General features: G+C 57.2%; 1 protein-coding gene across 1 annotated transcript; it reads right to left on the bottom strand.

Moving 5' to 3' along the window:
* Positions 1–242: 242 nt before the first annotated feature.
* DLL1 (delta-like 1 (Drosophila)) lies at positions 243–8,067 on the bottom strand. Its single transcript, XM_006902410.1, has 10 exons — positions 8,014–8,067; positions 7,385–7,693; positions 6,846–6,906; positions 6,400–6,657; positions 4,598–4,658; positions 4,068–4,198; positions 3,790–3,959; positions 3,459–3,675; positions 922–1,690; positions 243–396 (listed from the first exon to the last, which is right to left on the bottom strand). Exons 1-10 carry the CDS (start codon positions 8,065–8,067, stop codon positions 243–245), a joined length of 2,184 nt encoding a protein of 727 aa, XP_006902472.1.
* Between the last annotated feature and the right edge of the window lie 4,216 nt (positions 8,068–12,283).

Here is a 12,283-nt window from a genome sequence, read left to right on the forward strand (position 1 = left end):
AATACCAAGCCCTGATGCTCAAGTATCCAAACACCCCAACACCAAGCCCTGATGCTCAGGTATCCAAACACCCCAACATCAAACCCTGAAGCCCAGACCCTCAAATGAGTCCCAACACCCCAACACGGACCTCAATGCTCCAACCCTGACACCAAGCCCTGACACCAAGGTCCCCCAAAACCTTGGTACCAAGTCCTGATGCCCAGATCCCCCAACATGAGCTACACACTACACCCCATTATCTAGACCCCAACATCCCGACACAAGCCTACACCAACCTCAGTCGCGATAATGCACTCATCCTTTTCCTCAGAGATGACGTACACCGACTGGTACTTGGTGTCTTTGGACGAGGAGTATGAGGATTCTGGCCTTTTCCTCTCCGCCGCTTCCCCACTAGAGAGCAGGGGGTAGGGTCACTGTGAGTTGGAAGCCACCCTTATCCGTGCCCAGCCCTGGACCCATCTGCATCACACTGCGCCATGTCTGCATCCTAACCACCCCTAAAGCAGAGGATACTCTTCGGTGCTCTGCACAACCCCTGAGCACAGCAGACCAGAGCATCCCCGTAAGCTGAGGAGCACCACCCCTCATGGCAAGCCCTGGACCCATCGGCACTCCACCAGCCCCACGCACCCCGTAAGCACAGCAAAGCAAAGTGGAAAAAGCCGTGAGCTAGAGAGCACTCCTACCTGGCCCGCCCACCTGCCCAGCCCTGGACTCATCAGTGCCCATCCCACCTGCACCCCATCTCATTCCTCCTCCTGTCCAAAGCCCACACACCCCTTGAGTAAAGAAGACCACAGGATCCCAGTGCATTGAGGGGCACAGAGGACCCCAGGATGCGTCTGTACCCACGTCTGACCCACCTGTGCCCTGGGACTCATGCATGATCCCACCCCCAGCCAGTGCCCCACGCACCCCCTGAGTGTGGCGCAGCCATGAGGCTCGGTCCTGGCATCGCGCTTGCTGTGGGCATCCCTGTCAGGGTCCTCATTCTTGAGGTCCTGCACTAGGTTGTAGTCCACGGTCGGGTAGCGGGCCTTGAAGGCGCCTTTGTCAGCGCCATGGTCACCGTGCATGTCCGCCTTCTTATTGGTGTTCTTGATCTGTGGGGCCCCAATGATGCTAACAGACACGTCCTTTTCGCGCTGGCAGCTGGCCAAGTTGTTCATGGTCTCCACCTCCGCCCGGTACACGTCACCTGGCAGCTGCCGCTTCTGAGCCTTCAGTCGCATGAAAACACCCACGGCCGCGCACCCCAACAACAGCAGCAGAACCAGCACCACGCCGGCACAGACCGCGATCCAGGGAAACTGCCCGCCCTGAGCCTCCAGGTAGCGCTCGGTGAGGTCCACCACCACTGGCCCCGGCTCGGGCAGCAGAAACTGGCAGTTAGGGCCGCCGTAGCCGCGTGCACACTCACACACGTAGCGGCGGCCTCTCTCATGGCAGGTGGCCCCATTGTGGCATGGCCCATGCTCACACCTGCTGACGGGGGTGCTGCAGTTCTTGCCGGTGTATCCTGGGGGGCAGGTGCAGGAGTAATCGTTGATGCCATCCTGGCAGGTGCCACCATTCACACAGGGCAGCGATGCACAGTCATCCATGTTGCCATCACAGTGGCGCCCAGAGAAGCCAGCAGGGCACCGACATGCGTACGAACTGCCCAGATCCACACACTGTGCCCCTGAAACATAAGAGGAACACATCACTCACTGTCTGGAACCTGCTGACACCTCTTCCAGGGATGAGGACCCAAAAGACCCAGACCCACAAATGAAAGACAGCCTTTGACCTTGCCGAGTTTATAGTTGATGAATATGCCATCTGGCCGATTATTAACCCACTGTGGAGACTCCAAGTCCAGCTCACCAGGTAAAGTTAATCACCTGAGCAGTGACTGCAGGTGCACTGACAGGTGTGTGCTGACAAGCACTGAACACAGCAACAGACAGATGCAGACACTGTCTACTTGCCTTCAAAGAACCAAAAAGGGTCTCGTAGACCCAGCTTCCAGAGGCTCTACCGTGGTGACACGGCCAGGGAAGACAGGAGGTGAGAGGAGAAAGGTCAGACAGGTCTTCCCATTCATGCCAGATTTTCTAAAATCTCACACCACCCTGCCTCTAAATAGAAAACATAGTCCTTGTTGGCGTAAGTGGAGACAAACAAGAGATAGCATTTGATCACAAGTCCTGCTATCATCTTCTACACTGAAAGCAAAGTCACACTTCTTCTACAAATGCCTAAGGAGGAGACCCCACAGTATCAGGGCCAAGCCTGTCCACAGGCCCCACGAGCTTCCTCCAATGGCCATAGGAAGCACCTTGTCAGCAGGACACACCTGCCCCCAGTCCTCACCTGTCCCTAGACACTAGATATGGAAGCAGTACGCCACAGCCATGTCCCCCACAGCCCTGGGGGGGTGAGCATGAGCAAGTAGCATTACAGGGCAGGCAGGGTACCAGGCACCCAGAAACCATGTCAACTCAAGTATTCACTTCACGATCTCCCCAAGATTCTTTCAGCATAAAAAGAGATTGCAGATCCTGTCCATCTGTCCCTGCTGGAAAGTGGGGACCCCAGGACAAAGTTTCCACAGAGAGCTCAGCAGAATCAGGTCTCAAAGCTCCTCACAAAGTGATCACTAAAACATGCAAACTGTTGAGTCAACTTCTTGTTGACCCGTCAGAGGGCTTCTGGGAAGCTGTAGAACTCAAAATCTTTTCAATCACTTCCTTTGTGTCTGAGAGCTGGACAATGAATAGTGATGACAGAAGAAGAATTGTTGCCTTTGAGTTGTGGTGCTGGAGAAGAGAACAGAATATCCCATGGAGTGCCAGGAAAAACAAACAGATGTCTTGGGAGAAAGTGCAACCACAATGCTCCTGAAAGGCAAAGTTGACAAACCTTCATCTCACACTTTGGGCATGTTGCTCGAAGGGGCTATTCCTTGAAAAGAGACATCCTGTTAGGAAAAGTGGGAGGTCAATGAAAGAAAGGAAGGCTCTTAATGAGATGGACTGACCCAGTGACGGCAGCAATGGGCTCAAATGTGTCAGAGGTGATGAGGGTGGCCCAGGACAGGACAGGCTTCAGATCTGTTGCTCATAGGATCACTATGAGTAGTGCTCGATGCAACAGTACTGAACCACAGGGAGAGGAGCCGCTGGTGGGTTTGAAAACCAGAGTAGAGCCTCTGTCTCAGCAGGACAAAGCTTCCTCACAAAGCCATGGTACCCAAAACACCAAACCCGTCTCCAAAGTCAACTCTGACTCTCAGCAAGCCGTGTGTATGACAGTGCCCATGGGGTTTCCATGGCTGGCTTTCAGAAGCCTGCTACTTGGCATTTTTTCCCAGATACATTTCTGATTGGAACTGAACTGCCAATCTTTCAGTTACAAATGAACATATTAATAGATCACGCCAGCCAGCCAGACCGACTGCCTCTTACCATTGGAGCAGGGTGAAGAGCTGCAGTGGTCAATCTTCTTCTCACAGTTGAAGCCGGTATAGCCCACGGGGCAGTGGCAGGCATAGCCCCCGTCTGGGTTGTCTGAGCATCGTCCCCCATTGAAGCAAGGCCCATCGGCACAGGTCATGGCGCTGAGCTCACAGTGCTGGCCGTAGAAGCCAGGTGGGCAGGTGCAGGAGTAACTGTTCTCGAGGTCCTGCATAACAGAGGAGATCAGAATACACTTCCTAAAGCCACGCCTGGAGGCTCGCAGAAGCTTCTAAAGGGGCCCCATCCAGGGTTGGGTCGGGTCAGCTATACCACTACGTACTGTGCAGCTTCCTCCGTTCTTACAGGGGCCTGCGTCACACTCGTTGATCTCGCTCTCACAGTTGGCACCCGTGTACCCGGGTCGGCAGGAGCAGGTGTAGCTGCCCTGGCCCGTGTTGGTGCAAGCTGCTCCATTCTCACAGGGCTTGTGATGGGTGCAATAGTTCAGATCTGTAGGCAGGTGAGACACAGGCTCGGTAAGGAAGACTGGCCAAAGTTGCCAGCATGCACAGGCCAGCACGTGGGGAAGGTGGGAGGCAGGGTAGGGGTAGTGCTCACCTTGGTTGCAGAAGAGGCCACCCCAGCCCTCCTGGCAGTTGCACTGCCATGGCTGCTGGCAGGTGCCATGGAGGCAGCCCGGGTACCGAATGCACTGGTCACAGTAGCGGCCCTGCCAGCCGACCCTGCACCTGGAGGACAGGACCCACTGTCATGCAGAGGCCAGGCCTCACAGATGAGAAACCATTGTCCAGCAGCACCCACTAGGTGCTGTTCCAGCCGGCTTGGACTCAGGAACTTGGCACATCCCCCAGGGTTCGGAGTCCAGGCATGCTGTGCAGCTGGGGGCCCATCTGTCAACTCGACCCAGGTTTATCAGTCAGCAGTTTGCTGGGACCTCAGAGAGGAGCACTCTTTCTGTGTCAGCCTTCTCACTCAGGTGTGACCCCCAAGCCCCTACAGAATCCCACACATCTGTCCAGTGAAAACCCCAGGAGAGGACTGCCCCACCCCAGCTCACCCACTGGCTTCAACCCCTAGAGACTCCCACCCTAGCTGTGGAGCAGGACCAGAGAGCTGGGGAAACTCACTTGCATTCCCCTGGCCGGTCGCAGACCCCATGCAGTTCATCACAGCCAGGCAGACAGATCGCTGGGAGCAAGGAGAGGAGGCAGTGAGGCACCCTGTGACCAGCCCGGCTGAGTTAATCTCCCCAATCTGGTGAAGTATTGATCCACACTGCCTGGTAACTGCTGCCCGCACTCAGCCCTCAGGACAGCATTCTTCTTAATACAGTTGCACAAGGACAAAAGAGGGCTCAAAGCTCCCACCCCCACCTACCCCCTTTCTTCTCTGAGGGTCAGAAGTCTTTTCCCCCTCTGCCCCTCCCCCCACTTCCCCGTTCTAAGCACAAAGCTCCACCTCTTCATATCCCAGAAAGTGTGTGTAGATAAGAGTGGACAGCTGGTGTGCAGTGCCGGGCAGGACAGCTGCTCTATTGTCTGCGCTCTCCCAGCAGCTGCCCCGGGGCCACAATGCGGCCTCCCCTCCCCCGACCCCCTCTGTGCGGCCGAAAACCCGCACACGCGCACACGCGTGCGCCTCAGCAGCACGAAGGCCAGGCCCTGAGAGAGCTAATCTATGGCACGCGCGGCAGGGCGGGGAGCGGCCAGGAAAGTATTTGAATAAGAAGGAAAGTTGAAGTTTATGGCTGCCCAAAAGAGGGTGGGCAAAGCCAGCAACAGGGGAGGGAGAAGAGCCAGGGTGGTGCCGGACCAGGCGCGCTGGTTCACTTGCCTGGTTATGAAACGCCTTAAGCAACCAGTCCAAGTGTTTAATGCGACAAAGCCAATACCAGACCATGCTGGGCTTAAAAAGGGGCTGTGCTGAGCAGACTCAGGGCCTATAGCTCCTGGACTGGGGACCAGGGGCACGAAGACTAGCTCAGATAGACCAGGCCCTGTGCCTCCTAGGTCATGCCTCCCGGCCTAAAAGACAGCTGGCAGCTCAACTACTCCTTCTGACCAGAGTTCTACAGAGTTCTGGGACCCTCTGACTCCTGATCACCCAGAGAATGGAGACTCGGGAGCCTGTGGGCCCAGAAAGATGGAAGCCCCCTGAAGCTCAACCAGCCCCACCCCTACCCAGGCTGTTTCCTGTAACACAAACCCTCCTCTGAGGACCTGTGACATTTCAGTACCTAGGAAGATGACAGAAAAACCTGGCTTCACCACTGACACATCCCTCATCCAAGCTGGTTGCCCTGCACACCTTTGAATAGGCAAAAGAGCCCAGACAGCCCATGACTGCAGACAGGCCTCCCACCCCTAGGCCACAAAAGTGCTTGTCCATGTGGACATTGTCCATAGATGACGCCAACAACAGTGGCCTTCCTGGGTGCCCCCATTGCTGCAGTCTATGTATGTGTTTGTGTGCACAAAGCAGCATGGGTGTGTACATAAGACAGGGATGTGGCCAAGGAGAGCTGGACAGTCAAGGCCACCACAGAGCCACTCGGAGAGAACACCCAGGGAGCGGCTGTCTGGGCAGAATCTGCTCTGAGCTCTGGAATCCACCTCTCCCGCACACTCTCTCTCTCCCCTGCTTCCCTGCTTCCTTCCTTCCTTCCTTCCTTCCTTCCTTCCTTCTTCTCCTCCACCCTGCTATCCACACCCTGGGCCAGTAGAGCAGGCTGAGTTCCTGACCCTGGCCCGGTGGTGAAACAATCCCTGATTAAGAAAGGCCACTTCTGATGGTGGATAAGCCTCTTGGGAGATTATAACATCCAAATGTTATAACACATTAGAAACTGGGGAACTTTCAAGGCACTTTGCCCTCAGCTAGGCACAGATGCCCCCCAGTGTCCCACCACTCTGCTGGGGAGGGGACTCACGCTCTGTGCAGTACTGGCCCTTCCAACCAGGGTTGCAGGCCTTCTCTCCTCTCTCCCCACAGGTGAAGTGGCCAAAGGCATCGTCTCGTGGGCGGCAGAAGACAGAGCAGCCCTCCCCATAGTAGTGCTCATCACACACGAAGCGGTAGGCGTACTTGAGGTCTGTGCGCCCGTTGCTGTGCAGGTCCTGGGACCAGTCCTCTCCCACCGTCAGATGCCGCTGAGTGGCCAAGCGGCTGATGAGCCTCTCTGGGTTTTCTGTGGGGCAGAAGTGGAGGTGAGGGGATGGGAAGCAGGAGGTGGGATGGGATGCAGGGAGCATCTGTGAGGGCAGCACTTCACTGTCCTCCTGAACTATATGAGTGGACATGCAGGATGGAAGGTTTGCTGTTGGAGGGGGGGTGGAAGAACAAGCTCAAGGTACAAAGTCCTGGAGCTTTGTTTACCTGTTGTGAGGTCATCAGGAGAGTCTGCGTGGAGAGCTTCAATGATCAGAGAGAAAGTGCCCTGCATGACAGAAACCAGAAATGTCCCAAACAGCACGACCACAGTGACAGCATGGTGGCAGGAGGAAGGGCCTTAGGAGGGTTATCTTTTTGCCTGTTTTCACTTCCCTTAAGGGAATGGAAGAACTTTTTCAAGAGTGGCTTCCTGCCATGTTTTCTCAGCCAGATATACAGGATATTGTGCTTTAGGAAAGATTGCGAGAGACCAGAGGGGCTGGGGAGGGAGGGAGGGCCAGGAACAGCTGGCCTCAGTATTCTGAGTCTAAACCCACGCGAGGGAGAGGCGGGAGGGGGCGACCAGAAGGGAAGCTTTGGCTTGTCACCTGGCACCTTTACCAATAGCCCCAGGTAGGGACGGGGCGAGGAGGGGGCTCCTTTCCCTGTGCCAGCGTGGGAGCCCCGAGAGGACGTGCCTTGGTGTTGTGAATTTGGGGCTCTAGGCCTTTTCCAGGACCCCTCGGCCCGGCGGGGGTACTCACCGGCCAGGTGAAGCCAAAGGGGAAGCGGATGGGATTGCTGAAGGCCGCGTGGCCGCTGCCCGCACCATCAGGTAGGCTGAAGGAGTCGACGCCCAGTACCGGTGTGATGGCGCTGCCATACGTGCAGGGTGGCTCGGGGGACACGCTGGCCTGATAGTGTTTGAGGCACACTCGGAAGAAGGTCCTGCACTCGCACTGTGGTGGTCCCGTGCCTCCCGCGGCGCCGCGGCAGCAGCTGCGGTTCCCCAGGGGACCCTTCTTGTTGACAAACTCCTGCAGCTTCAACTCGAACACCCCTGAACTCCAGACCTGCAGGAGAAGGGCCATGGTCTCCAGGCTGGGCGCACCCATCGCCCGGAACCTGCCCACTGGCTCGCCTCTCCCAGATTCGCTTTGCCACCACCAATCTGCTAGGCCTGTCCGGCTCCAGCCTTGTCGCTATCTGGGCTCTGCGCCTGTGTGGGCCTGCATGCTGGGTGCCCCTACCTGGCTCGGCAGTTTCAGGGGCGACCCACTAGAAACTGACACAGCAAGGCCCAGGTGCCTCTGCAGACACAGCAGGGCCCAGTACCCGGCCAAGACCGATGGCCCCGGAACATTCATCTGAACACCAGCCCCCGGTGACCCACCTGACATAGCAAGGCCGAGACCACGGCGAGGGCTAGCGCGCACGGACGGCCCATGGCGGGCTCAGCTCGCTCCCTTCCCCTGTCTGTTTGCCTTTTTTTCTTCTTAAAACGACAAACGATTAATGGAGGGTGGAGGGATTTCCAGAAGAGCACACAGGCGAAACGCTGGTGTTTTGTCCGAGGCAGAGGGAAAAGTAGGACTGGCACCCCTCGCCTCTCCCCTTGGCTGGTCCCAGAAGAGTCGCCTCCCGGCGGCCGACTGCACGGGGTGGCCGCTCTCCGGGGCAGAGGCAGAGCGCTCACAGGGCGCAACTTTCGGTTTTCTTCCCTCTCTTCCAGCGCGCGGAGCGGCTCTGCGTCCTCTTCCTGGTCTGGGCTCCGGCTTCCTCACAGTAGCAATCAAAGGGCTGAGGGAGCGCGCAGATATTTAGCTTAATTCCCAGGCGTTGCGAGCGGCCTCCCAGGCCGATTAGAACGCGGCGATCCTGGAATCCCTGCGGCCAGGCGATAATCCCGGCGCCCCGGGAGCGGGCGGAACGGTGGGCGGCGGGCGCCGTGGCGGGACGAGCGGTCGGTTTCGGGGTGCGCAGGCCGGCGGCTGCCGCTGCTCCGCGGTGCGCGGGCGTGTGCGCCCAGCGGATCACGACTCGGGCGCCGCTCGGGCGCGCGGCTGCTCCGGCAGCACTTTGGGCGGCCTTCACAAGGCCGCAGAGAGGACACGCGTCTTTTCCACGAATCTACCCAGAGGTACACAGGGTCAGCGAGGGACCAGTGTCACAGGGGACGCCGCGCTGGCTGGTCCTCGAGCGGTCCCTGAGAGGCTGGTCCCTGCGCGGCCGGCCAGGTTTCCGGGAGCAAGTGCGGCGGATCTGCGTCCCGCCGGCGCCCGCAGTCCTTATATGCCGCGGGCCGCCCGCATGTCTAATGAGATGCAAATTAGCAGCCCCCCAATCTGGCGAGAGCTGTCACAAAGGAGCCACTTTTCCAAACCCTCCTCTCAATGGCTCGCCAAATGGTCAGTGAGCTGTAAAATGTGCAATCCCCGGCCCCGCCCCGCCCCCACCGCTCCCACCTCCGCGCTGCCCCGCCCCCGCCCTCCCCGCGCAGCGCACTCATTTACATGCCTCCGAACCCTGGTGTCCGCGTGCGCGAACCTGGTGTCCGCGCGCGCGCTGATACTCCGCACACGCTGGTCGCCCCAAAGCCGAGCTCCCTGCACCCGCGCCCGCGCCCTCCGCGCGCGCCCGGTGCAAACGAACACGAACACAGACACACAGGGGCGCGCGAACACCTCTCAGCAGCCACACAGAGTCCAACTTCTGTCAGACCGACGTCCAGCGGTGGGGAACCCGCTCCTTCCCTGTTCTAGGCGGGCGCCGGGCAGGGACTAAGTCCCAGAGGGCCGGAGTCGGGGTGACTCTGCTCCCCTGCCCAGTGTGGCCTTCCCAGAATAAAGCTGCCAGCTGGCGGCAGGGCTGGGGCTACTGCTGGAGAGGTGCGAGCGGCTGGTCCGAAGGCCAAGCGAGGCCGTCCGCCGTCGCAGGCTCTGGAAGGTCTGGAAATTGGGGAAGCTGGCACTGACACACCCCCTGGTGGAGAGGGCGACCCTGGAGGACGCTGACGGCAAGAGAGCGGAGCGGGCGCGCAGTGCAGTGCTCCGGCGGTCCCCAGGCTGGCTGCTGGCAGCTCTGGGCCTGTCCCTGCACACAGCTTCCCGGTACAGTCTTCGCACCGTCTCGTCGTCCTCGTGGGCCTCGGCTTCCCTCACTAAGGGTCCTTTCCCCCCTCCGCTTGGTAAAAAGTGAGTTTGGTGTGTGTCGTTCGCGTGGCTGTCATTAGGCAGTTTGTTATTGTGCGGCGGGCTGAATCAGTGGGCCTTTGTGCGCTCAGCTGTATGGTAATGCGGCCAGCACCTGCTCCCGCACAATGCGCGCGGAGAAAGAGCCCCCCTTGGCGCACGCCCGGCCGCCGCAACAATGCGCTGCCCGCGCCTGGCGCCCCGCCCCCACCGCCCCGCACCGCGCTCGCTTATTTTCACACAAGTCCATCAGCACCACAACTTTGTATTTTTTAAAAGGAAAATAGTTTATTGGCAGGGTTGGACACACACCTATCACTCAAACGACTCTCCAGCTTTGCAGCCGAGGTGAAGGCAGGAAGGTTGAGGCAGCGACTGCTAATGTAGCTACTGGCCCTGGGGGACTTTGAAGGTTCGTTCCCACCCCTCCTCCCCAGCCCTCCCTGCGCCCAGAGTCTGCGCCAGCTTCATTGAGAGCCAAATGTGTACGTCGCTGTGATGGTGGTGGGTCATCAGCCCTGGCTAAGTCCAAGTGCTGTGGGCAACTCTGAACACGCTGTCTTGACCACTTTAAGGCGTAAACGTTGTTTCCATGGCAAAATACTCATTTTACTGAAGCTGTTGTCTTGATCAAGGACTCCTAGAATGCACAGCACAGTAGGGGGAAAGAAAGGAAAACAGCCACTTCCGGCATCATTCCGTGAAGGTGGCGGTCCCTTGGGGTTCCCAGGCACCTGCGGCCAGATTCCACAGCCGTTCTTTAAGGACTTCCTTCGGTCCCGTTCCTTTCTCCAGATAGCTTCCAAGTTTCAAGAAGCCGTGGATACCCTGTAGCTGCCTCCCAGAAAGGGAGCTGTGAGCAGAATCTAAGGGTTGCCATCCCAAGGGGAACGCGCCCAGCTTGGGGCCAAACGGACGAATGCTTCTAGAGATGCCACGCGCACCTCTGCGCCTCTGCGATCCCGGCTCAGCAGCGCTTGGACCATCACCTCAGCCTGGACCAGAGCGAATCCTAATTTACTCTTGCCACCTAGCGTCAGCATCCTTTCTTACCACGTCAGTGTTTCCTTTGAAAGCGAATGTTTGAGCCTACAAGTGCGGAGATGTTCCTGAATGTGTGGGGGCGGGGAGGGATGGGGTCTGGGAGGCGCCAAGGTTTCTGAGAAGAAATGAAATAACAGGAATCTTTTAATTACAAAATAGAAGTAGACGCAGGTTCATTTGACTGCCTGTTTCGAAAAAAGTTCTACGCGCAAGAGCTTAAACCTCAGAGTGACGGAGAGAAGGGGGGAAAGTCTTTAACAACCCCCTCGGTATCAAGTATTTGTTAAATTGACACGGCACAGATTTCTCGATTACCGCGGCAAAGCGGAACTGAAAGGCATCGTAAAATCCATCAGAATGCTGCCCAAAACGCTCATTCTTTTCCAACTTAATTTATGCCACGCGATTCTGTATTGGGGAAATCAAGCAGAAAGCCCTTTTCTTCTTGTTCTTGTTGTTGTTCATTCTCTTCCCCCCCCCCATTCCTACCCCCATCTCTCTCTATCTTCCTCGCTCTCTCTCTCCCTCTCTCCCTCCCTGGCTCTCTCTCTCTCCACACCCCCTACTCCCACCCCCCTCCCAGCCCAAGTCTGTTCCTCTCCGTCTTTCTTTCAAAAGCTGAGCTAACCAGGAGACTGTTTAACTTCAGTGTTTCTATAGGGGCCTGTTGTAGTTTAACTCCTGCGCACCAGTAGCTGGGATGAACAAAGGAGAGACTCGAGGTCCAACTATTCATCCTTCCTTTGCACTTTAATTTTCATTGATTGGGAAGACAAGGGGAGCCCTTAGGGACTCGAGCTGAAGGGGGATGACACGCCTTTAGACGCCATCAGCCCTCTAGCCAGCCATCTGCTCAGAACCAAATGGCGTTTTTTCACTCCCTAACTGCGTGTCTCTATACTCTGAGCCCCAAGGAGGGAGCTTAAGTTAGAGTATGTTAAATGGACTTTCCTCTGTGTTTGCCCTGGCAGCCAGAGTCCCTCCTCCCCACACACCATAAATCCTCACCTTACTCATTAGGAAAAAGAAGGAAACTTTCTTTTAAATACTTTTTGATGTCTCTGCAAATTTAGTGTACAAAGTGAAGCTCATTAGGACTTCCAAGGCTGCCCATACATCAGAGGCAGGAGTAGAGGGAGGGATTTGCTGGTGGTTGTGTTTCCTCTGGGCCAAACTGTATGCGTGGGGTGGGCGGAGCCCGGCTGAGACGACCCAGGTAGCTCCTGCCCCCCCTGACGTCCGAGCTTCTCTGTAGTTTCATTTGCCCTTCGGAAATAAAGGCTGCACTGAGAGTCATTATCTCCTCAAACTGAATGTCCTGTCCTCAGCAGTACGCTTGACCCAGCACAGCGGTCACCCAACCTTTCTCCAAATCAGCTCTTTCCAAAGTAAGGTTCTGTTGCCAAGGTGTGCTGTGCCTGGTCGGGA

This window comes from Elephantulus edwardii, unplaced genomic scaffold (assembly GCF_000299155.1).
Source record: "Elephantulus edwardii isolate Elephantulus edwardi_28Jun2011 unplaced genomic scaffold, EleEdw1.0 scaffold00409, whole genome shotgun sequence".
In the NCBI taxonomy this organism is placed as follows: Eukaryota; Metazoa; Chordata; class Mammalia; order Macroscelidea; family Macroscelididae; genus Elephantulus; species Elephantulus edwardii.